Source organism: Typopeltis vanoorti, chromosome 4 (genome assembly GCF_054136105.1).
Source record: "Typopeltis vanoorti isolate ZY-2024b chromosome 4, IOZ_Tvanoo_1.0, whole genome shotgun sequence".
Lineage (NCBI taxonomy): Eukaryota > Metazoa > Arthropoda > Arachnida > Uropygi > Thelyphonidae > Typopeltis > Typopeltis vanoorti.
In genome coordinates this window covers 160,967,748-160,995,098 of record NC_143552.1, presented here as the reverse complement: position 1 = coordinate 160,995,098, position 27,351 = coordinate 160,967,748, and the positions used below count along the sequence as shown (strand labels likewise).

Below are 27,351 nucleotides of genomic sequence, written 5' to 3'. Positions count from 1 at the left end.
TATAAATATTCTCTATTTATTCCTGTTTGTAAAAGTTTAACGTTATGCAATAGCTCAATTTTATTATATTTTGTTTTGTTGTCATGGAAACGTATATTAGATAGAGGGCACGTTTTTGGAACACCACGTGAGGAGAAGGTTTATTGAAAAGAGTTTTAGTCAAAGAATTCACGAGAATAATTTAGGCAGGAAGAATGGATATAAAAAGCGAGGAACGCTGGAAAAGGGAGAGCATTAGAGATTTATAAGAGAGAGATTGGCATTAGGTTGGAATCGGAGCATTCGGGAATCACAGTGCGATAATAGCGAGTCAGCAAGTCATTCAAGCAGCTAAATAAAGTCTACTAGTTGAGAGGCGGTTAGCTAATAAGTTGTAGAATAACAATTATAGCTATGGAAGACAGCTGAGTGACTACTAAATAGACTAGCAATACTTGAATTGAGATTTAATTTCAGCGCCGACCTTTCAAGGACATATGGAACCTTGAAGCAAATCACGAAGTTACTAGAAAATAGTAGAGGCTGTAAAGGTGAAGTTTACCGTTGGCAGTGTTTAGAATTACAGTGCCTAAAGAATTATTTGAATGCAGGAGGAATGAACAACTGTGCATATAAAACCTCAAGTTAAGAATTATTGTGTGTTGCCTTAATTCATGAGTGATTAGTAGTACTTCATGCAAGAACGTTTGTTTATGTGTATTGTGACGGATGATTAATTCAGTTATTGCTTAGAAGAATTTATTTAATGAGTGTCACTTACTGTTTAAAGTGTTTACAGTTGTGTAAATGTATAAGTAGATGAAGATAGAAGATTATCGGTAAGATTATTCCAACCATTAATATTCCTATACAGAGAAGTGTGTGAGTTTCATCCTAGAATTTCCCTATACTAACAGTAACTATTTCGGAAATTAGCTTAAGTGTAAATTTAAAAGTGTATGTTTGTGAAGAAGTGTTACTGCAATTTTTGTCGTATTTGGAACTTAAAGAACTGTGAGAAGACTGTATTAGAGATAACAGATTTACCATTGTCTGAGTTTGTATGACAGTATTATCAGAAAGGCTGAAGTGTTTATAATAACTTATTTAGTATTTTGATCTTAAGTGTATAATTTGTGATTATAAAATTAAATATTTATTTTTGTTAATCAAAAGTTGTATTTTGCCTGAATCTCTTTTACTGCACCATTCATAAAATATTCGAACCAAAGCGGGTAAATTAAGTAAGTCAAATATACTCGGTCAGTATATAATTTTAAGGAGAAATAGTAGAAGGTTGATTTTTCTTCAATTCTTGAACTAATTTAGATATAGAGTGGCGCAGTCTTTAAATATAAATTTTCTCTATATTTGAATTAGAAATCAACTTATCAATTAGTTAAGAACATCGTAATAGTAATTATGTCAGATCCAAGGTAAAGATTTAGAAGAAGTAGGATCCAACAATATCGACACTGCCCATCATAATATTATTTACTGATAATGCATGTGTCAATTTTGCTGGACAAAATAAAAAGTTTCTAAGATTAAAATCCCTGCTATCTCCTAATGAGATTAACTAATTCACCTTCAAATGAAAAATTACAGCGAGTAAGTTTGTTATAATGGTATTTTATATAGTTACTTGACCGTAGTTAATTCAATACTGTTATTATTCGAGTCATGTGGCTGTGAAATGTAACTTATTTGAAAAGATTCAGCTTTTGTGGAGATATTATTTCTCGGTTTTATCAGTTAGGATGAAATATTTAAATTTTAATCCAATTTAATTTTCTAGCTAAATATTATTACAGTTCATATTCCTATATTTCTATTCATAAAATTTTTTCAATCATATTTTTAACGATTCTGTGTTATTTTTATTCTCAAGTGATTTTACAAATTCAATATGAAAAATAATTTAAAACTGTATCTGTGAGTTTGTCATTATTCTTTATAACCCAATTACTAGACTATTCCAAAAATGTAATACCTACCCAGTAAACAGTAGTATTCTGAGCAACCTAAAAGAGAAACAGAGAAATAAATTAAAAAAAAATATATATACATGTACACCCACCCACCCACACAACATATATGTTATATACAACACACACAAACAGATAAATATAAATTACTTTTATATTAAAACAATGTAAATTAAACAGCATACATAATGAAAACGCATATTAAAAATTCACAATAACTAGAAAATAAAGAAGTGCTATTCAATTTGTCAGCATTAGATTATATTACAAGTAAAAAAAGGGACATGATGGTGTTAGTTGTTCAAGATTACATCTGACAGCTGTATATGCTGGCTGGTTGAAACTGTGTGCATTCAAAAGGGGAGAAACATAATTTTCCTTACAATATGTTTTGCAACAAATAAACAAATACAAATAATCATTCCCCTGTATGAGAATGGCAAATTCACATTTATAAGGGTGTATATGTCTCAGTCAGTAAAACTGATAAAGACTAAGTGCTAATTCTGAATTAAACAGTAGAGCTTCATTAGAATATGGTCTACAGTTAAGTGAACATTACTGTTCATGAAGAGCTTGAGCTTCACTAAGAAACAACATGCAAGATGAATGATGTGACCAACAGAGTTACCTTCTTCAAACTTCTCTACTTTGGTTCATATATGGAATACACTATCAGTGTTTAATTATCAAGCTTGATTTCAAGTATCCTCCATTATACATTCTAATGCAACTTGCATTAGAATGTATAAAATGTATAATGTTTAGTGTATTCAGCACTAAATAATCTTGTAAATGTAAATAATCTTGGGTAACAGGCAACATTAAGTAGAGTGATATGGATTGATTGTTTAACTGGTTAGTCGGTGATTTACTGGCTAAAGGATAGTAAAGTTACGCTATGGCATTCCGAAGGTTATGGCAGTACACAAGGTAATTAAAAATAAATAGCTAAATTAGCAAATAGCATGTTACATACAAAAAACAAATTTAAAAAAAAATTGAGCAATGACACGAACACAAACACCATTTTATAAATCAAATGCTTTTGTATAAATGAATTCTTTGTAAAAATTTATAAATATCATGCAGCTTGTCCAAGTCTGACAAGATCTGCCTGAGTGTATATGGCTCAGCAGGATTAGTAAAAACTGCATTTTTCTCTTGAGTGAATTACTGGCACTCTCTCAGAATATCGTGTATGGTAAGATGAGTGTTCATTGCGTGTACACACACACAAAGTAGGTCATCAGGCCTCAGCAGATAAGAACACTTATTTGTTGAGATATAAGATGACTGTGACTTATGTGGAGCTTAGCAAGCAGTGCAGTAATGAGGGTATGAAGTGCCTGTGGCAAGTGTCTAACTTGTGTCCCCTCCACCCAAAAATAGTAAAAATTTTGAAAAATTTAAATGTAACAAGTTAAATTTTACTAAATGCAATATGTTAAATACCTACTATTAATCCCATCAAAATGAGTTGCAGCGTGTTGCAGAATTTGTGTGTCTAAAACGGCATATTGCCGAAATTTAAAAATACAATATAAAATAGCGGACTTTTATATCTATTTATTCATTTTTATTTTTCACATTTTTTATGTTTTGCACCCCAAACCTAGTTGCGCCTGTGGCAGGCGTCTCTTTCACCATGCCCTCGTTATGGCACTGCTAGCAAGAACAACTTCTTTCTGTTTCTATGTTGACTAAAATGCCAATGCTTAACTTCAGGCTTAATCTCATGCAATGTATTTGTTATTGCTTGTAATGATGATTGCCACCAACAAATTACCTTCTCTCTTATTAATTGTCCATAGTCTGCATAGGACTGACAAACAGTACAAGAAAAACTATGAACTATGGAGAACCTACAGAACAAGTAAAGCATTTTGGCACAATTTCCAGTGTGAAGATGGTAATTTAAATATGGAAATAGACCACAGAATTAGCAAAGCTGGTATGGTAGGAAGTCAAATTGTCATCATCAAAGAATACAGCAATATGATTACAATGAGTTCACCATTAATCCTAGTTCTCTGATGAAAACAGCACTTGTCTTGTTTAACAGTGCAATACCCCAGCTCACATGGCATTTCATCAAATTGTATTATCATTGTACAGTCAAGCAGATACATACTCATGAGATACACAAAAAAAGAAAAATTAGACATTAGGGCAGAAGTTCCCAGTTCTCTGCGCTCCTTAAAAGGAGAACCTACAGAACAAGTAAAGCATTTTGGCACAATTTCCAGTGAAGATGGTAATTTAAATATGGAAATAGACCACAGAATTAGCAAAGCTGGTATGGTAGGAAGTCAAATTGTCATCATCAAAGAATACAGCAATATGATTACAATGAGTTCACCATTAATCCTAGTTCTCTGATGAAAACAGCACTTGTCTTGTTTAACAGTGCAATACCCCAGCTCACATGGCATTTCATCAAATTGTATTATCATTGTACAGTCAAGCAGATACATACTCATGAGATACACAAAAAAAGAAAAATTAGACATTAGGTCAGAAGTTCCCAGTTCTCTGCGCTCCTTAAAAGGCTATGTGGAGGTTTCCTTCATTTAGCTTTGACCCTTAATTAACCTAGATGAGTAATCTTGTCTACTAAAATACCTATATCGTTTATAAACTCTTTGACATGAATATCAAATTGGAATCTTGTTGGTATACTGAACTTAACAGCAGGAGCAAAATATGCCAATTCACATTTGATAATCAAGCAATTTTATTTTAGAGACATGGTTAAGTGACAACTACTGATGTTGATGGAAGAGAGCAGACATATTCACTTCTATGTAGAAATCTAGCAGGGATAGGTGACATACAAAATGCACTAATTTGATATTCTTATCCCCTGATGGTGAATGAAATCCATCCATTCCTTGCAAAAAAGAATATTCATGTGGCCTGCAGTTTTATGTAGAACAGAGAAATGCAGAGCACGGATCAAGAAGAGAACAATTAGCAATATACCATGTGGTGGTGGTGGGGGGAATACAAAAGATGCTGTGCTCTCTGATAAGTAGGAATTCATAAAATAACAATGAGAGAAAATGTCATCTTCAACATAAAGGAGGTTGCATATAGTTGAAGGTGTTCTGTTCTAGGTAAGAAACTAAGAAACAACATGCAAGATGAATGAACTATCATAACATGAAGATTTATTCTATTTGCACTTTGATATATTACAGTTGGACTTGGAAGTTTTGAATAAAAAGTTGTTAATAAAAAAGGGAACTCTCTAAATTTAAGGCCATAAACAATTCTTGAAATTCCAAACTTTTTTTCCATTTAAAAAAATGGAAAAAAAACTTTTTTTTTTTTATACAGCTCTCACTCATGAAAGCTTTCTGTAAATGTATAATACATTCAGTACCATGGTTGAGCTAAAGATTTTTTCTTTCTTTTCTTTATTAATTTTAATATATTTATTTATTTATTTTTTTACATAGTCCAGAAACCCTGCTTTAGGAACAAAAAATAAAACCTTTTCAAGCCACATCAGAATTCTAATAAGCAAGAGAGTGCAGAACACTGGGGAGGGGGTTGATCCAAACCTGCAGCCTGTTAGTTGGAGGATGGATACGCTAACCACTTGACCAATTAAGCCAGCAGTAGATGTTCATGTACGGTGAATTTAAAACTATGGGGTATATTCAAAAGCTGTATTAAGTTCTAGGTTGATGAATAATTGATATTGTAGTAAGGAGAGGTCCTCTAGTAGGATGGAGAAGATTGAGACTTTTTGTCTCGTAGATGGAGCGACTTACGACAGGAGCATGCACACGGCCAAGGTGGCGATGAGCCTATAGCATAAGGCTAGCCGCCCAAGAGTAGTAGTAGTAGAGAGAATCGAAGGAATAATGAAATATTTACTGTCACTTTTTGAATTTTATCACATACAGTAATAAACTGTTTATCTGACCTTCAAAATTCTATTAACACACTCTTGCATGTCAACCAACTTCTGGTATAGCACCATTGTCATTGTACTTCAATTAACAGAACAGCAAGCTCCCTTTCTGAAGTGGTCAGATAAACAGTAGATTACCATATTGTTAAATTGTGAATGAAGATATTTATAATTAATAATACTTCATTCATAATTAACATGATCTACTATATCATAAGCAGAACTTATTTAAATTTATTTTGTTAATCTCTTGCTTATAAAATGTTACTCGTAATTCCTTTTGAGTTTGTTGGTTAATTTTATTTATGTAATTTTAGGATATATCATAGACATGAAAAGGCTCTGTATTAAAGTGTCATTTATTTTATTTGCTTTATTCCTTTAATAATAATATAAGAAACTGTGATGTATGTAATTTTAATATATCCAGAAGATTCCTTGTGATATATTTGATTGGTTGTTGTGAGAAATCATGCAAATTTCTCCTAGCGCATGTTGGAGCATGAACTACTATATACCAAGGGAAAAGCAAGTTCGATGTGAGCTAAACCGGTGAGAACCAGTTACTGGTGGGAAAAAGGAACGAGTAGACACGAAAACGAAAGTAAAAAGAAGAAAACGGTAGCTAGAAACTGAGGGGGGATTTTGACGTGCCGAAAACAGAATAGAAAGTACCGGGAATCGCTTGGCATTTTAACTTACCTTTTTCGGAGTTGTGTTTCTACCAAAACTTCCTAACGCCTAGCAGTGGAAAAGTGCAGGACATAGGATAATACTTATAAGAAAAGGAAGAAATGGGTAGATAATTTAAACCAAGTGCAAAAAGGTTATATTCTCCAGAGTCTATAAATCAATCGTGGAAATAGAAGATTCTTTTAAGTTTGTGTTACTACAAAGTAAAATTCAGCAAGGACTTTGTTCAATCTCCTTATGATGTGATGAAGCTATATCTTGGTAAGATTACCTTTACTATACTTAGTGAGAAGTAAATAAAATTAATTCCACCGAAAGTAATTTATTCCTAGTTGCTGTATTCAGCGAGTCAAGATTGAATGTGTGATGTGCTAAGACTTTTCCCTCTTCAAGTGACAAATGCTATATTATTTAATTAAGTGTTCATTGACTGAACGAGAATATTGAGAAGCCTATTTGTTGTAATTTACGAATCTCGAACTTACAAGAACTAATTTTGATTGACTGAGCTTAGAGAATTACAAATGAATGTCTGATGGTTCATGAGTTGTATTCTTTCTGAATATCTTGAACTGATTTGATATTTGAGATGTAACCTTGGTCAGAGTGAAGTTATGTGGTAGAAATTCTTTATAACAAGAAGAATAAGATCTGTTAATATAGTTTTTAATTATAAATTGTAAGCTCAGCTGAGTAGTGTACTAGTATCTTAATGAGAGCTTTATATTCGTTTAATTGTAATGTCCCTGTTGGAATACTGTGTTATGATATAATTTATGTGACATTGCATTAAATAATTTTATTTGAATTGAATCTTGTATTTGCCTGATTTTTTCATTGCACCACTCATTAAAATAATTTGAATCTTAGCGGGAACCCTATATAATAAAGAGAACCTCAGCCTAAAATCAGCTTTATAATAACCTGGTACAGTTGAAGGTTGATTTTTCAAAGTTGCTCATGCAATTCAGAACATGGAGAAGCACAGTATAATATAAATATTCTTCATGTTCGGATGATATATCAGCCTACGACAAATTAAATACTAACAAGTGAGAGTTATAAGGTGATAAAATATAATCGAGCAGACGCTACGATCCAACAATATCATCTTTGTGTTAGTTATGTGATTTATCAAAACAAAAGATATCCCAAATATTGTCTTTCTCCCTTTCCTCCTGCTGTATTCAGAGTTTTGCCATGGTTTGGAAAGAGGGAAAAATTGAAATATTTTAGAAATCTGTTATGCACATCACTCCACTGACAGGTGTCTGGCTAAGTGTAGAAGCATTGAATTCTATGATTTGTAAAAATGTATTTTAGTCAGCTTGGACAATTTTCTGAGGTATCTGCAAAGGAGAACCACTTCTCTATGATGAATTATCAGATGGCAAAAGTAAAATTATTAAGTTGACATATGTATATCAGGTAATTTGGCTTGAAAGATAATGATGTATCAATGTTAAACAAAAGAATGATATTTCTGAAATGGAATAAGATAATCATCCATATGTGTAAAAATATGACTGATAACCATCACTCTCTGATCATAACCAAGATCATATTTCATCACTAGATCCCATTTTGACATACTACTCTCCTGGAAGCATAAGTTTCATGTGGTGTTACTACAATGTTGCATAGAGAAGATACTCTAAGTGTTTTAAATTGCTGTTTCCAAAAGAATGTAAATTGGATGAAATTTCTTTACTAATTTAAGAGACTCTTCCAATCCCTCCAACTTTAGATGAAGAAGGGTAACATTTTTGTTACTGAACATTCATTTGCAGAGTAAACAAAGGAGTAATGTATGTTTGATGTTATAATTTTTTTTTCTTGTCTTTTTTTTGGATCAGTTATTTAATTAGAAGCTTCTTGGCAAGCTAAAACGTGTGAGAGAGAGAGAGAGGAGGGGAATCTTAAATGAGAATATGGTTAAGAATTCATCATTAGAGATTTCAATTCACTACAAATGAATGCTCCACTATTTAGGAAGCAATAAATGCAAATTAGTATGACAGCTATTGCAAATACTATACTAGCACAAGAGAGTTTCTGACAATCTATTAGAAAAGAGACTTACTGCAACACCGTTGGAGCACTGCATGCAAGTCCACTCATATTACTAAAGTAGTGCATGTATCTTTAGGAAGCAATAAATGCAAATTAGTATGACAAGGCTATTGCAAATACTATACTAGCACAAGAGAGTTTCTGACAACCTATTAGAAAAGAGACTTACTGCAACACCGTTGGACCACTGCATGCAAGTCCACTCATCTTACTAAAGTAGTGCATGTATACCATTAGTTTCCCTCTTTCCTAGATGAAAGAGCCGCCTCCCATCTTCCGCATGGAAGGGACGAAAGAGTAGAAGTGAATGGTTATGTTAGAGCTTCACAGAAATCAGTATTAGGGTTCACTGTTCTTAATTTTTATCAGTGATATCACTCATAGGATTAAAAGTTTAATTTTTTTTCTTTTGATAAAATTTTTGCAAACAGTTCTAATGGCATGTAAAATTACAGAAGTAATTTATACATAATTTCATAATATCTTATTTACCTCCCCCATCCTAGGTGATTTCCAAAAAACAAAGAGAGATTAAAGGATTAGCAAGGCTTTTCTTGCTAATCCTTTAATCTCTTTAAAAGAATAGAAAGATAGGATATGAGAAAGTTCTTAGAAAAATTATTTTCCCTAATCATTTTGAAATACATTGTTAGGGAACCATTCTGTATTTACAGTTCAATAAAATGGCTTTGTTTGCATACGTATAGGTACGTTGCTTGGAAAGAAGTCAATGGACACCACAATGTGAGGAACAAACAGCCATGGTACCCACCTCAATAAGATGTAGGACCTAATTTCACTGCAGTGACTGTAGCAATCCTACGGGGTATACTTTCCATAAGCTAATGATAGTGATCGACGGAAATTTTGAACCATTCTTCATGTAAGCAGTAATAAGGTCCTGGACTGTTGTGGGGCAGATGTCCCTTGATCTCACCTGATACTCCACTTCATCCCACAGATGTTCAAGCTCTGTCAGTCAAGCATGGTGATGATGTCCACAAACCACACAGCTACAGCAGCCTTATGACACAGTGCACTGTCTTGCTGAAAGAGACCATGGTCAGTTCCATAGAAATGCCACAAAGTAGGAACCATTGCATTGCCCAGAATGTTCAGATACCTCTCAGAGTTCAATGTTTGTGGCACAACAAACAGGTCTGAGACCAAACCAGGACCATGCCGTCACCTCTGAATTTCATAGTTGGGGTTATGTACTCTAGTAAGAGATATTCACTGGGCATCTGCTACACCCACTCCTGTCCATTTACTCAGTAGACAGTATAGAGTGATTCACCATTCCATAACATGGCTTTCCAAAATTACACATCCCACCACCTCTCTGCACCACCGAAGATGATGCTGCATGTTAATTCAGGTAACATGTGGCTTGCATATTTCAGTCCTGCCATGGAAACCCATGTTGTATGGCCACTAAAGGGCACTGCATATTTAGTTAGCCTTGGTTCTGAATGTTTTTGTGCAGATTTGTGTTCCAGCTGATGCCAGGAATTCTGCATTCAACTGATGAATGGTGGTTTTATATATTATCCTTTGTAATTACTCTATAGTCATGTTTGGTGAGTGTGGTGGGTTGTCCACTGTGAGTAACACTTGCAGTTGATCTGGATGGCCCAATTTGTCATCAATTTGCTGAATAGGGGATGTCTATTGACTTCTTTTCAATCAGTGTAGTTTATTATACATAAATATATACATATATTTTATTTACTTTATTTTATTTTTTTGGGGGGGGCGGGTCATTATATGCCAGGCACAGTTTCATTCCATACTTCTGAAGGTGTGGATGGCTATTTGATCCTGTTATTTTGAAGATTGTTATGCATAATAACAGATTGATTGTTATAATGCATAACAATCAATCTGTCTATGCCCCCAAGAAAAGGAATGCTTCTAAAAATTATCTTAATTATTCATTACTTATATATACTAAAAACAAACTGTTTTCTGTCAACATAGGTAGGTAGTGATAGTAAGTGAATGCCAGAATTTATGGTCTATCCTTGTGGGAATATATTAAAATTAGAAGAATAGACAGCGAAGAGGTTGTCTTTAGGTAGGTTTAAATATTTTGTCAAAGTTCTAGTTATTTTTTTTTCCTGAGGCACCCTGAATGTAGGGAATAGTAAAAGCATTCTGTAATTTGTATTGTTGAGAGGACTGTGGAAAGGAGGGAGAAACAAGTATTTTGTTTATTTATTTATCATTATTATTTTTTTGCAATGTAGCCATTAGATAAGAAGGTGCGATGAATAAAGTTCAACGGTGATGAAAGCCTGGTTGGAAGAGAAGCTAATGGCATTGTTAACAAGTTTTTATAATACCATACTGTTGATCCTGTTATTTTGAAATGCATAAAAATCAATTTATCTATGGAAAGGGAGATGACAGGAAAGGTTGTGAAACCTATCTTGTAAGTAGGTTTCTTGTAAACCGAGAAATAAAGAAAATGTAAACCATCAGGAAGATGGGTAATTCAATAATTACACTTTTATCACAGACTCTTCTTATTTTCTTTTTTCTAGAGCAAAGTGGAATCTGGGGTGCTAGCCTGTTGACATGGAGGAGGAATGAGTCTAATGTGTCAGTAAGAGAACATATCATTAATATGTCTTAGCCAGATCAAAAGTTTAAGAATGGCACTATCAAGAGCACATTTTTCAAAATGTTTCAGATAAAAATTGACTAGAGGAGAATAGAGAAAAGAGCACTGCTATATCTGTTTGTATATGATGTCCTAAGTGGAGTAAGTGATATGATACAAATGTCAGAAAGAAGGATCCAAAATTAACCATAATTTTAATGTTTCTCAAAATGAAATTTTGGATATGGATATAAAGTGGGTAGAATTTTTTTATGTAAGATGAAGTATGGCAACTAAAGGGCATTGAATATTTAGTTAACTGTTTGGTTTATTCAAAGGAAGGGGAGTTGGTACATCTACCACAGGTCAGAGATGTTAATGAGCTTGCGGGAATATATTAAAAACATGGGAATATGTTTTTTCTTTTCAACATAATTTTGAAATTAATTAAAGCAGAAGGTAGAGGGCCGAATAATGCAGTTGTTAAACATGTAGTAATGATTTTTATTTTCAGAGTTAAATCCTTCCCCCACAAAAAAACACTTACTCGTCTGCCCATATAAAAAGGTATCACAGTTACACGAATCTGTTCTGTAGTTTCTTTATGGACATCAGATAATTCTAGCCAAGGATGATTCTTTTCTTGCCATGCTCGCAAAGTTTCTTGGGAACTAAATGGAGGATCTAAAAATAAACCATATTTCCACATAACTAAATGATTTTATCGGTTAATTCAATTTTACAAGATCATATGGTCTTTAGGAATGAACATAATATGAAGAAATAGTAAAGCTAATGGTTACAAAGGCTACTTAAACTTTTTTCAATAAATGGAAATGATGTGGGAATTTTTTTTTACTTAGCTGATCCATGGATAATTAATTATGTAAAATTAATGATTAATTTTATAATATATTAATCAGAAAGATAAACAGACAAGACTAGCCAAAATTATGTTTAAAATTAAAATGCATTTTAATTTTTTACAGTTTGAGTGTATGAAGATTTTTTTGAATTACTTCTGCAAAAAAAACTTTCTTCTCAACTGGTATATCATTGTCAGGTCTAATTTCATCAGCTTTTATATTTCAGTCTTCCTATGGGCCTTTTTCAAGATAATTTTGCATATTTTCCATTTCTCATTTTAAGTGACCATACCATATATTCCTTCTGCTTAATGCATTATTAAATATTACTAATGTCAAGTTGTTTTCTGAAATCTTTATTTTTAATATTGGTGGTGAGCCAATATTAAAAATAATTGTATGTAGATGATGATGGTTGAAGCAGTTTGTGTTCTTGGTTTAAATGATGGAAATGGAGAGTCAAAGTAGAGTATCCTCCTTCGATGAGTCATTACAGGTGTCACATAATAATAATAAAATGGTTCTGTCATTGATGTTATTTGTTTATTTTCAATAGAACTGTCAAATCTGTGATTGATCTTTAATCTGGCAGCTATGTATACTAATCTGCCTCTAGGATCCATATGTTACAACCTGGTTTGCACACTGCCTAGTAAGATCTTTTAACTTTTCTCATTTTATATAAATTTGAAATTTCTTCATTACCACTCCCCATATTCAATTTAGGATATTTACTAAAATTGGTACTTAAGAAAGCTAAAACATTCTTCTTCTTAAGCAAGAACTGTTTCAACAGAAGTCAGGTCAGGCAGGCCGAGTGGTTAGTGTATCTGCTCTCCCGCCAAAAGGCTGCGGGTTCGAATCCCGCTGTGGGCATGGATGTTTGTGATTGTCTGTGAAAATACTAGTGTGGTGGGTGGTAGATGGCATTGGTGTAGATGATGATGATTATAGTTGGAAAATTGAGTGGTGAAGGCAGAGAGTTGTAGGGTGGGTGCCCTCCCTTGATGAGTCATTGGACTCCCTGGAGGTGTCACGTAATAATAATAAAGATCAAATCTTTCCATTTCTTTCTATTCTCCCAAATTCTTCCTTTATGAACATTGTACCAGTTCAGGTTTCTTTTTTTTTCTTTAGATCTTCTCTTATCTGATCTCTCCACCTTTTCTGTGGTCTGCCTCTTGTCTCTTCCCCTCAAATATCATTACATACATTCTGTATGAAATGATATTTGAGGTATTCTTTGTAAATTCATTCTCATTAGATGATGTCCAAATCACTTCAAGAAAGAGAGAGAGTTCTTAAGTATTTCTTTAACAGTTTTAGTCCTAACCTATTCCTAATGTCCACATTTCTTATTCTATCTTTCCTTGTGCTTGTTTTTGCTAACATTGTTCTTTAAACTTCAATGTTTGTATTCTACTATGTCTTGTTTTTTTGTTAACTTCCATGTCTCTGCAGTCAAAAAGGTTTAGCCTAGTGAAATCCTCATTATCTCCTGGTCCTTCTATCACTAGAAAGTATACTTCCCAATATTTGAAGTTTTCACTACTCTTCAAATCTTGCTCACTGAGTCCAACACCATTAACATTTATATTTAAACTGTGATTTAAAACCATGTCTTCTTGCTATTAATATGTAACCCAGAGGTTCTGTGTCACACTGTTCCAACAAAGCTAAACATTGAATGAATGAATGAATGAAATGGTTAATATTATTTTCATGGTATTATTCATTTCATTCCTGCTACTAACACCAAATGTATCAGAGAAATTTCAAATTTTTGAAGCTTTGTATTAGATTTATTTAATAGTATAATAATGTCATGTCATCTTTAGTGTAAAGACTAAGCTTAACATATCCTATTTCAACATCAGGCTTAACATTACATTCATTGATAGGTTCAAATAATTATAAATAACAGGAAAGATAGTTAGCTTGCAATCCTGTTTTATATTTGAATCAATAGCAACCTACCTTCCCATACATCTTTCAAATGTAACTGCTGATTTACAACTTGTGCATAAATATTATTATTACATGACAACTCCAGGAAGTCCAAAGACTCATCGAGGGAGGGCACATACTGTACAATTCTTTGTCTCCACCACTCCATCCATACTACAACGAACTGCAACAACACCAATGCCATCTAACACCCACCACCACTAGTATTTTCAAAGACAATCACAAACATCAATGCCCATGGCGGAATTCGAACACGCAGCCTTTTGGATGGAGAGCCGATACGCTAACCACTTGGCATGGTTGGCTGAGTGGTTGGCGTAACGGCAAACATGCATTTCTAAATATGTATAATGTCCCATTTATAAAACAAAGAATTATTTTTTTCTCTTAGTATCTGTTATAATATATATATATATATATTATCAAATTAAAGATTTACTCAGTTTGATAACATAATAAAATTTATTTAATGATTAAAAACTGAGGTTTTGAGTAAAAAACTTTATTAATAAACAACTAGTTTTGTCTGAGAACAGATTTCATCAGGTGCAAGCGAAAAGGACAAAAAAAATCAGAGAAAACCATACGAATACTGGATTTCTACATAGCAGAATATATAAAACAACAAAGGTTAGCATTTAAATGGAAGAAAGAACTCTGGTTGTAGCAACATGGCCATGGGTGCATGTAAGGTCTTGTGATCTCCAGTATTGAATGGCAGAGCTATGAGAGTCTGGTAAACTATAGCTCAGGTTGCTATTGATATGGATGGGATTAACAACAATTTCCTTGGATTCTAAAATCCGTCTCTCTAATTCGTCATAAGATCTGTGAACGTTGTTAGTTAAATCCCAGCATATCTGATGTTGTAGGCCATCTTCCTTAGAGTTTGCCAAAAATAATACACGGCTGGACAAGGAGCTGGCCCGAGTTCGATGGATTTTTCTGTTTGACTGTAGTATGGTTTGCACAATCGCAGAAGATTCTGTAGACACCAGGATATTGGAGATAATTATGTCTATCCTTTGGACAGCTTAAGATTGAACGGACTTTTAGTAAAGTAGTGAAAAAAGTCTTGATATTGTATTTCCTTAAAATTTTTGTATTCATTGTGTTGTTGATGATGACGGTTAAACAGTATTCTATTTATAGTACTCCTAGAGTATCCATTGTTTTTGAAAGTATTTTGAAGGCATTTGAATTCATTTTGAAGTTCTTATTCGCCTGACAACAGAGATCTTGCTCGGTGACCAAGAATTGAGATGACAAACTTCTATGGTGGATAATAGTGTGAGTCAGCTGAACATGATATGTTCAGCTGACTTGATTAGTAGAATATCCAAGAAGGAAAGAGAGCTGTCCACTTCTAGCTCATATGTGAATTTAATATTTGGATGAATATCGTTCAAATGATATTGGAATATTTTTAGGTTATCTATGCCATGTGGCCAAATCAAGAATACATCATCTATGTAGTGGAGCCATATCTTTGGTTTTAACAGAGAGGAAGAAAATGTTTTTTCTTTGAAGTTTTCAAGATAGATGTTTGCAAGGACTGGAGATAATGGACTTCCATTGCTAAACCGGAGTTCTGTTTACAAATACAGTTTTTGAATTTAAAAAATCCTGATTTGACACAGTATGATAGTAGAGCAAAGATCTTTTTGTCCAGTCATGTATTATTTTCGGCAAACTCTAATGAAGAAGGCATAATCAAATACACTGGGATTTAACTAACAATGTTCACAGATCTTATAAGGAATTAGAGAGACGGATTCTAGAATCTAAGGAAATTGTTCTCAATCCTGTCTATATCAATAGCAACCTGAGCTATAGTTTGCCAGACTCTCACAACTCTGCTATTACGAGGCCTTATACACACGCATGGCCATGTTGCTATAGCCAGAGTTCTTTCTTCCATTTAAAAGCTAACTTCTGTTGTTTTATATGTTCTGCTGTGTAGAAATCCAGTATTCGTATGGTTTTCTCCGATATTTTTTACGTGCTTTTCACTTACAACTGATGAAGTCTGTTTTCAGACGAAACTAGTCGTGTTTATTAATAAAGTTTTTTTACTCAAAACCTTGGTTTTTAAGTCATTAAATAAATTTTAATATATATAAATATTTAGATCAATGAAGCTTAAATAAGATCCTCATTGTATTCCCATGACTTTTTGACTACTTGTTTATAAGGTCAAAATCTGGTCTTTGTAATCCCATTTTATTTAAATCTTTCTTCAGTTTTTTTTTTTTTTAGTCATTTCTTTATACGAATTTTTTCCTGGAAAACAGTATAGAAATTTCACTATAATTCATATTTAGTTTCAGTACTCTTATTGTACCAGTTTATAACTGAAGCAATAAGAGCTCTACCCCAGCCACTGTGACTTAATCTTGATCAAGCTTTTAGAACAATATAAATGCAGCCACTGAAATTATTTCAGCATTTCAAGCAGAATATCATATATTCTGAAATTTTGAAATGCCTCTTTCCATATTTAAAGTTTTTCATATCCCCCCCTCCCCTCACTTTAAATATTGATATAATCCTGATTTCATTCCTCCAGGTTACTTTCTATCCATATTTTGTCATTTGTTACTTCACTTAATAATTTTCTGAATTTTTAAAAATATATTATATTTTTAAAAGAGGCCACATAAAATGTAACACAATAGTGCCAGGTGTGAGCAAGTTATTAAGGAGAAAGAAAAAAAAATAGTATGAGAAAAACTTGCAAAAAACAAAAGTAAATGAAATAAGAGGATTGGAAATTGGTGTGAACCAGCAGCTGCTTATGTTATCAAAAGAGGAGTAATGGCAGAGCATCACCATTGAAAATACTTATACAAGAGAAAATGAAGAAGCAGGGTCTATGAGCGAGGGAGAGAGAGAAGAGTCATTTATTTATGCATGCTATCATCTAGAGCAAGCATTCTTAGGGAGATTTTTGGTATATCACCCCAAATATATAAACAGTATTCTATGGTTTAGTGAACATCAATACTAATGAAACACAATCCTGTCTTATTTCTTGAAAGAAAGATTTTACTTTATTTCCCCCTTACTTTTGATGATATTGCAATCAGCATCAAGATCAGTTTTCTTCTTGGGTTGACCTTCATATTTAAGCATTTTGTCAGAAACCTATCACACAATAGATGTGAAACTCAACTCAAAAAGAGAGCATTGATCTTGATGAAGATCGGAATATCATCAAGGGGAGGGAAAGCAAAGTAAGTTGCCTTTTTCAAGAAATAAGACAGGATTGTATTTTGGTAGCATTGAAATTCATTAGATTATTCCCATCCTATTTAAAAATGGTATGGAGATCAGTTTCATCTATACTCTTCCTCCTATACATTACCTGTTAATACAGGAGGAAGAGCATGGACAAAGGCAAAGAGTCTTGGGATACACCAACATTGACAGAAAAATCTGATAAGAGAATATCAACCACCATAACATGATGAATAACCATTTGGTTGATTTCTCAGTGCCACCGCAGATTCTAAAAACAGTTTTTCCTTTTTGAATCTGTGGTGGTACTCGGAAACCAACCAAATTTAAATAAATATGGATGCATAAAACTTCCCAAATTTGGGAAATAATAATTGTCAGAGGTCCCACTTTACATCACAGGCCACCTACAACTCTAAAGTCCTATCTTGGTGGTGCGCCCTCTATGGGCGCACCACCGAGTCATCCATGTGTTTCATTTAGTGTTGTCTGTGTGTGTGTGTGTGTGCGTGCATGCACGCTACAAGAGTTATTTGTAATCCCTGAAGATGTCTCAGTGACTGAGATGAAACATTGGAAGCATTAAAATTAGTTTTAATCCTTTTGTGGTGCTAAATATTACATTAAATCTCCAATATAATGACTCTGGAAGAAGAGATTGGCAGCACACAGGAGTTGCAATTATACCCAGGAAACACCTTATAAACAACATCACTGATATAAGACCCATATCTTCAAGAATCCTATCCATCAGATTTAAAGCAAACGAACCTTTATATTAAAATTTCCAAGTGTATGCACCAGACCATTCTCATGAAGATGTTGAATATAGAGAATTTTTGGAACAATTGCACAAAGAAATAGATGATACAAACAAGAAACACATCCTGACTGATAATCTTATGAGATTTTAATGCAAAAGTTGGCGATATTCAGATTCTTACACGTCTGTGTAAGAAAATTAATCTTACACACATATTATGGGAAAATTTGGAATAGGAGAAATAAATGACAGAGGAGAAATGCTACTAAATATCTGTAAATCAAATGGCAAACACGATGTTTTATCATTGAGAAAGCCATAAATACACATGGACTTCACCCAATGGAAAAACCAAGAACTGCATAGATCATACATTAATAAATAAAAGATGGAAAAGCAGAAAATCATTTTTTTCCTCAAATTTTCATTCTGTTGTGATATTCTGAACTGCATGCTTTACAATATATAAACCACAATTGTAATGTTTATTTTTATATGTTATTCTATTTTGCTTGTTTGCACTCCTTATAGCATGACAGTCTGAAAACTTGACTGAAAATTCTACTATCATTACACAATTTTAAATAAGTGTAATTAATTAATGTAAATTTATTATATTTTACTAATTTATAAACTAAAGAGAGAATAAAACTGTCTTTACATTTCCATCCATCCATCATTTCATAGTTATGTAAAGTCATGATGTATTTGATATAGTAAGCTGGGACAACTGTTATCACGTGCTATTTGCTACTACCACAAATAAATACATAACTTTGTAAGCTTATTTCATCATTAAATAGTATATATATATATATATATATATATATATATATATATATATATATATGGTATCTAGTAACTATCAATGAGGGCTGCCCAGAGATGCCAATGCTATAGTACTTCAAATTACCCTAAATATCTTTTCTATACTAGCAGAATTCATGATACTGAATTCAGGCTGTTGAGGCACATAGGTCTTACAAGAATGAACTAGGTTTTTTAATGTTCTGACAAGTCAGCACATCAGACAGAAGTTGGGACTTGACCTGACAATCCCTGTACACATTTCTTGACAATTTCTACATTCTCCAGAGTAGAATGTAGAAATTGTCTTAACCATCTAAGTCCAAAATGTAATACATAAGAAAATAAATATATATTGTTTTCAACTACCTTTTTCTGAATCATAGAGCAAAAATTTGTCAAATAATTCATGCTGAATTGGAAGCTTCTCAGTGCTAGTATAAGGAAGAATATCTTCATGTGCCACATAGTCCAAACCTAATTAATTAAAAAAACTTTAATGAGACAAAAACATAAGGATATTTTATTTTGGCAATAAACAAAGAAAATTTTAAATTTTGGGAAGGGAAAAAAACTCTGAAAGGATCTTTAGATATTAATTGAATATCTAAAGATATTAATTAATATTTTTAGATATTAATTAATAGTCCAAGGTATCTGTTAGCCATTTTCAAAACCGTTTCACTGAACCTTTAAATTCAAAACCACTTAAAAAGGAGTAATATTAAGAAATGGGTACAACTTAGAAACATATGCATAACACATTGAATAAGTAGTACAAATGAAAATATAATACAATAGATGCAGCGAGTATTATTATTACGGGCAACTCCAAGGAGTCCTTAGACTCATCGAGGGAGGCCCTAAACATGTCAAGAACTATTCAGCATTCGAGCAGTATCTATCATACTTTGCTTTGAACTCATTCACAGTCATGGCACCCAGAACAGACTCCGGCAGCTTATTCCACTCATTCACCACTCTCCAAGTAAAAACCTAGTTCTAACACCCTTGCTAACTACACTCTTGTTCAGTTTCCATGGATGGCCCCTAGTTCTCCCACCACCAGATCTGTTCTGAAAAATTTCCTCTGTATTAATCTTGTAAAAACCGCTCCGTAATTTGAATGTCTCAATCGCATCACCCCTTTTCCGCCTATCAACCAATTTCTGTAAGTTACAGATCTTCAACCTGTTCTCATAAGGTTCCTTCCATAGACCAACTACCATCTTGTTCACTTGCATCTGGATCCTCTCTACCTCCTCCCCATCACCAGGAAACCCTGCCACCCAAATCTGCACACATTAGTCAAGATGGGGTCTTATCAAGGCTCAATGAAGAGGAACAATAACCTGTTTGTCTCTGCTCGTCCAAGTATTCTTCAGTAACCAAGTGAACTGATTTAGCCACTTTTGCTATGTGCCCCCTAAACTTCAACTCCCTCTCCACCAACACTCCCAAATCTCTGGCTTCGTCAATTTTCTGAAGTACAGATCCACCAAGGTGGTATACTGCTGATAATCTTTTCAACCGAAAATGCATAACCTTACACTTTCCCACATTAAACTGATATCCATTTTCCTTAGCCCAGTCTGAAATCCATCCATATCATCCTGCAAAATTTTGACATCATGTGTATTCACTACTGCTCTACCCAACTTTGCATCATTGGCAAATAACTGAATAGTTACTCTCAGATTTTTCCCTATATGGTTAATGAACAAATTAAACAGTAGCGGTCCAAGAACAGAACCCTGCGGCACACCACTAGTCACAGGCCTTCTTTTGGACTCTCCTCCTGAATAAACTACTCTCTGATATCTCTCCATCAACCACCCTCCTATCCATCTCACCAATCCTATATCCATCCCCATGTGCTGCAGTTCACTGATTAGAATTCCAAGTGGTATCCAGTCACCCTTATCCAATTCAGCTGATACTGTATTATAAAAAATGACCAAGTTACTGAGGCATGATCTACCCTTCACAAACCATGCTGCCCCCCCCCCCCCTAGAGTATCCTATTTCCATTTATCTATTCTTGTATTTTGCTCTTGACTAACTTCTCCAATAACTTGATGATGACTCCTGATATGCTGATTGGTTGGTAATTTGCAAAAGCAGTCTTGGAGCCTCCTTTATGCAAGTATTCAGAACAATACACGTGATAATAATAGATAGTAAAAAGTATACTACATATGTTATAAAAACCATATCCTATAATTATCTTCCAAGTGATATCACAGTGATTGGTAGTTAAAAAAAACAGAAATAGATTAGAAAGAACTGTACAATCTGTGTATCCAAGGGCCATAGCCATATTGATTACTATAAAAATACAATGTAGCCGTCACTGAAAAATTAAAATGACTATCTAAGAGTCCACACGAATACATACACAAAATAACTGTGACATAAAATAATATTTAGAATAATTTTCTACAGTATGCATTTAAAATAAAAGTCAATATCATTTAGTCCCAGAGGTGGTCTCTCAATCTTTTTCTAAAAGTGTAACCTGATGTTACAGATTGCATTTCATTAGGCAGTTAATTTTTGTTGCTAGGTGCTAAGTACTCAAAAGATTTATGAAAAATTTATTTGTTTGCCTTGGAAATTACCAGCAAGTTCCAACCACAACCTAAACTATAGTCAATGTTATATACAGAAAAATTTATGATGTTATTATATTTTCATTTGCACTACTACTACTTTGTATTTATTCAGTTTGATAAAGGGCTTATTGTAGATGCCTGATGGCTGGAGCCACAATTTTGAAAACATTATATCTCAGAACATAATCATATCAATCTAGTTTGCTGGTCTCAGGTTAAAACTATCCCCCACCCTCTTTCAAAAAAAAAAAAAAAAAAAACCATGTCATTATTTAAATATGCAATTACATGTGACTTCCTGATCTAACATAAGGAACGGATGGCTATATTATTATCACTCTAATATTTCTAATACAAAACCCAATGTGAGAAACTGTAAGTTGAAATCATGTTAAAGAGTGGAAAAATATTTTCTAGTCATTTTAATTCAGAGCTGCATTATTAGTACTGGATGAAGACAGATAGCTGATCTCAGGCAAAATATACACTCGGGTTTCTTTTTATGCCTATCTTTTTTATGCAGTTTTGAAGTTATGCAGTGCATAACTTCAAATCTTATGTACCGTTGTACATAATGATCAGCGTGTTGCAACAAAATCTGGCGTAACGTGACCAACATGTAAGCAGCAAGTGTCCATGAAGTTTAAGTTTGCATGTGAGTAAGTGATTGTCTTTTCATTATCGTAAGTCTAAATTTTGCTAATTTTTATTTTAAAGATTTAATTTGGCCCAATGGAGAAAAAAAAGCACCAAAAAAAACAATTTCTTTGGAAATGAAAATTGCAATTTTTGATCACTTAGCAAAAGGAGAGGGATTTACAGCGATTGGCAAACATTTAATTGAGGCGAATCTACTATAAGAGCAATTAAAAAGAATGAAGTCATCGTCATCATCATCAAATTCCTGCCATGTACCCTCAAGGGGTGTACAGGATATCATAGTACTACATGAAAAAAATTACATTATTACTAACTTCCTATCTACAATTTTCCTCCAAATCAGTCTGTTACTTGTCAAGACTCCAACATTATCAGATCTCATATTTCTATCGTTTCAGGCACTTTGTACCGTATCAATCCACCTATATCTGGTCTTCCTCTGGGTCGTTTTGCTGCCAACCTGGCAGAGAACACTTGTTTTGCTAATCTTTCTTTGCCCATTCTGTTTAAGTAACCATACCACCTGAGATTAGCTCTGCTAACGCACTCCTGGATACTGACAATGTCAAGTTCTTTCCAAATATCCTCGTTTTTAATCTGATGTTGCCATTGATGCTGTTCACGCCTATAATCTTTCTCAGGACTCTAATATCTGCGGTCCCTAGTCTTTGGTCAAGTGTTTTACTTCTGACCAAGCTCTCAGATCCATAAGTTAAAACTGGTTTGAACACTGTCTTGTATACAGCAAATTTAGTGTTCCGATTAATTTCTCTCTTATTCCATATGAATTTATTCAATTGACTTCCACCATACCAGCTTTGCTGATTCTGTTGTCTATTTCTATATTTAATTTACCATCTTCACTAAAAATCGTGCCTAAGTAGCTGAAATGTTTTACTTGTTCCACAGGTTCTCCATTCACAACACAGTTGATATTTGCAATGATTCTGCCTATTTTCATTGTCTTTTTATTGATGACCTTCATACCATATCTATTACAACAGTTATTCATTTTAGTCAGAGAATCTTGCACACTTGTAGCAGATTTATTTAGAAGTATAATATCATCCGCATAAAGCAAAGAGCTGACATTAACATCTCCAATTTTGATATCATGCTTAATACCACTTTCCTTCATAATGTGATCCATATAGATAATGAATAACAGAGGGGATAATGTACATCTTTGTCTCACACCAGATTTAACATTAAACCATCTTCCTGTACTTCCTTCAATTCTAACTGCTGACTCACAACTCAAATAAAGACTAAGTATTGCTTGATATAATGCCCCATTGACACCATATAACTACAGCGTATTGAATAGATTCTCTCTTGGCACCTTGTCATATGCCTTTTCCAAATCGACAAAACTTAAATACAGATCTTTGTTATATTCCCATGCTTTCTCGACTATTTGTCGTAAAGTGAAGATCTGATCCTGACAGCTTCTATTTGGCCTGAATCCAGCTTGTTCTTCACCAAGCTTTTCTTCCAGAATTCTTCTCAACTGTTTCTCAAGTATACTTGCAGAGATCTTGCCAGGAACAGTAATTAGGGAAATACCTCTGTAATTCTCACATTCAGTTTTATTTCCCTTTTTATATATGGGCACTATTAGAGCTCTACTCCAATCATCGGGAATTCGTCCCTCTGTCCAGGCTTTCTGAACTATGCAGTGCAGCCACTGTAAGACTCTTATACTTCAGCATTTATGGTTGGATATCATCTACTCCTGCTGCCTTTCCACATTTCAAGCCCTTGATGGCTACTTCAAGTATGGATATGTATTCCTGACTGCATGCCTGGTCGGTGTTTTTTACCACTGTGCTGTCATCACTGCTTGTTTCATTTAGCAGTTTTTCAAAGTAATTACTTCATACTTCAAGGATATCTTTTTCTTCCGTTTTCATGTCACCTTTATCATCTCTAACTGCTTTTACAGCACTCTTTCCTCCATTCCTGAGCTTCTTCAACAACCTCCAGAATATTTTGCCACCTTCTTGATATTTATTTTCTATATTCTTGCCCAAGTCCTCCCATGACTTTTGTTTAGCTAGTTTTATACAGTGTTTAGCATTCTTGCATTTGTCTTTGTATTCTCTAAGAGCACAAGCTGACTTATTTGCCAGGAATGTTTGATATGATTTCTTCTTTTCCTTCACTGCCTGTTTAACTTCCTGTGTCCACCATGAGTTCTAATTTTTCTATCCCCACATGCCTCTCTGGCAGAATCAATCATGGTTTTCTTCAAGGCTTGCCACTGAATCTCCAATGTTTGATTCCTATTCTCAAACACTTTCATTTTTTCTTCAATAATCTTTGTGTATGTTGGTCTACAGTTCACATCTGAGAGCCGCTCAACGTTTATTTGCTTTAAAACTTTCTTACATGTTATTCTTTTCAATATGAAATTCAATTTTATCCTGCTCAAGACTAAATAGTGATCACTTCCAATGTGTACAACACCAGGGAGAAAACATCACTATCAACAATAACATAGTCAATGAGACTTTTCTTATTCCTCGCCTCTTCTCTCCAAGTGAATTTGTGGACATTTTTATGTTGGAACATGGTGTTAGTAATAACCAGTCCATGTCCTGAGCAGAAATCAAACAGATATTTGCCATTATTATTAGCTTTGCTCTTTTCTCCAAATTTTCCCAAAATATTTCTGTATGTCACACAATAATTTCCTACTCTGCTATTTAGATCCCTAACAAGGACCAACTTTTCCTTTTTCATTGTGTCAGTTGCTTTTTCTAAAGCCTCAAAAAATTCCTCCACTTCTATTAGTAGAACCTTCAGTGGGACCATAGGCACAAATAAGTCTCATTGTCCAGTTCTCCTTTCTCATATTTGCCCACATTATTACTCTACTTGAGACTGACTGCCATTCAAGAAGATTAGCCTCGTATTTTGTGTTGAATACTATGGCTACTCCTTTTCCTTGTTTGTCATTTCCTGAATATAACATTTTGTATTTATTGCTCAGAAAGATCTCACCAGTTATTGTCTTTTTTGTTTCAGTCACCTGAATTATGTCGATCTGGTACTTATCTAATTCCTCAGCTAGCTCCATTTCTTCGCCATTCAGGCTTCTTATGTTGATAGTACCGATCTTTAACTCTGGTGATGTTGAGCTGGGGTTTGTTTTCAGATAAGAATGAAGTCGCAATAAGAAAATCTGTCATTTCTGGCACAAAACTAAGTGCCAAATCATCATCGCCCTCAAGAGATGGTTTTTTAGAAAAAACGGAACGAGCGCTCATAAATTGGATTGAAGAATTAATTCAAAGAAAAATTCCTATAAGTAGTTATTTAATTAATCAAAAAGCTCTTCGGTTTTAAGAACAGATAAAGCAATTGGAGCCATCTACTTCCGCTTCCCAGGCTGATAAAGAATTTTCGACTAGCAAGGATGGCCAACTGGATTTTTAAAAAGGAATGCACTTCATAACAGGAGGGTGGTTGATGGAGAGATATCAGAGAGCGGTTTATTCAGGAGTAGAGTCCAAAAGACTGCCTGTGACTAGGGGTGTGCCACAGGGTTCTGTTCTTGGACCACTACTGTTCAATTTGTTTATTAACGATATAGGAAAGGATCTGAGAGGAACTGTTCATTTGTTTGCTGATGATGCAAAGTTGTGTAGAGCAATAGTGAGTGCAGAGGATGTCAAAATTTTGCAGGATGATTTGGATAGTTTGGAGGAATAGGCTAAAGAGAATGGATGTCAACTTAATGTGGCAAAGTGCAAGGTTATGCATTTTGGGGTGAAAAGATTAGCAGCAGTATACCACATTGGTGGAGCTGTACTCCAAGGGATTGACGAGGCTAGGGATTTGGGAGTGTTGGTGGATAGGGAGTGAAGTTTAGGGGGAACATCGCAAAATTAGCTAAATAAGCTCATCAAATCACTTGGTTGCTGAAAAATACTTTGCCGAGAAGAGACAAACAGGTTATTGTTCCTCTGTATCGAGCCTTGATAAGACCCCACCTAGACTACCGTGCCCAAACGTGGGTGCCAGGGTTTCTTCTTGATGGGGAGGAGGTGGAGAGGATCCAGAGAAGAGTGACCAAGATGATAGCAGGTCTGTGGAATGAACCTGAGAACAGGTTGAAGATTTGTGGGTTGCAGAAATTGGTTGATAGGTAGAAAAGGGGTGATATGATTGAGACATTCAAATTACTGAAGGGTTTCTATAAGATTACTTCAGAAGATATTTTTGACAATAGAAGTGGTGGTGGGAGGACTAGGGGCCATACATGGAAGCTGGGCAAGAGTGTGGTTAGCAAGGGTGTTAAAGCTAGGTTTTTTACTTGGAGAGTGGTGAATGTCGAATAGTTGTTCTTGATATGATGTTAGGGCCTCCCTCGATGAGTCTATGGACTCCTTGGAGTTGCCCGTAATAATAATAATAATAATTGAGGTGCTTAATTGTCAAAGCTGTATAACTGAGATGACACCTCCACATAACCTTTAAAGGAATGCGGAGAACCGACCAGCGCTTCTGACCTAATGTCCAATCCCCACCTTCTCGTGGTGCACCCTGTTGGATATCTACCTGGATTCTGAACGAACGAGGATGGGCTGGCAATTTGGGATTTAGCCGACCAAATTGTAATTCTTATTGACTTAAACCAAATTAAAAAATGATGGTACAAATGATAAAATTTCATGCTGGCTGGGGCATCGCCTGGTTAAACAAGCCCCCCCCCCCCCCCCCGTTGTTTTCACCAAGGAACCAGGTTGAACAGCGAAAAGTCAGCTACTAGAACAAATTTGAAAACACACCCCAACTCAACATCACCAGAGTTAAAGATCGGTACTATCAACATAAGAAGCCTGAATGGAAAAGAAATGGAGCTAGCTGAGGAATTAGATAAGTACCAGATTGACATAATAGGGGTGACTGAAACAAAAAAGACAAAAACTGGTGAGATCTTTCTGAGCAATAAATATAAAATGTTATATTCAGGCAAATAGAGGCTGTCGAGAAAGCATGGAAATATAAAAATCTGTATTTAAGTTTTGTCAATCTGGAAAAGGCATATGACAAGGTGCCAAGAGAGAAGCTATTCAATATGCTACAGGTATATGGTGTCAATGGGGCATTATATCAAGCAATACTTAGTCTGTATTTCAGTTGTAAATCGGCAGTCAGTAT

The 27,351-nt window shown here is 34.3% G+C and overlaps 1 protein-coding gene across 1 annotated transcript in view; it reads right to left on the bottom strand.

The window, feature by feature from the left end:
• Positions 1-27,351, bottom strand: part of POLDIP2 (DNA polymerase delta interacting protein 2) — a 196,475-nt gene that overhangs the window by 39,125 nt on the left and 129,999 nt on the right. Inside the window, exons 6-8 of the mRNA XM_090392189.1 lie at positions 19,277-19,384; positions 11,811-11,947; positions 1,977-2,003 (exon numbers count right to left, since the gene is read on the bottom strand). Coding sequence (XP_090248315.1) covers positions 1,977-2,003; positions 11,811-11,947; positions 19,277-19,384 — 272 coding nt within the window. The remainder of the gene's footprint in view (positions 1-1,976; positions 2,004-11,810; positions 11,948-19,276; positions 19,385-27,351) is intronic.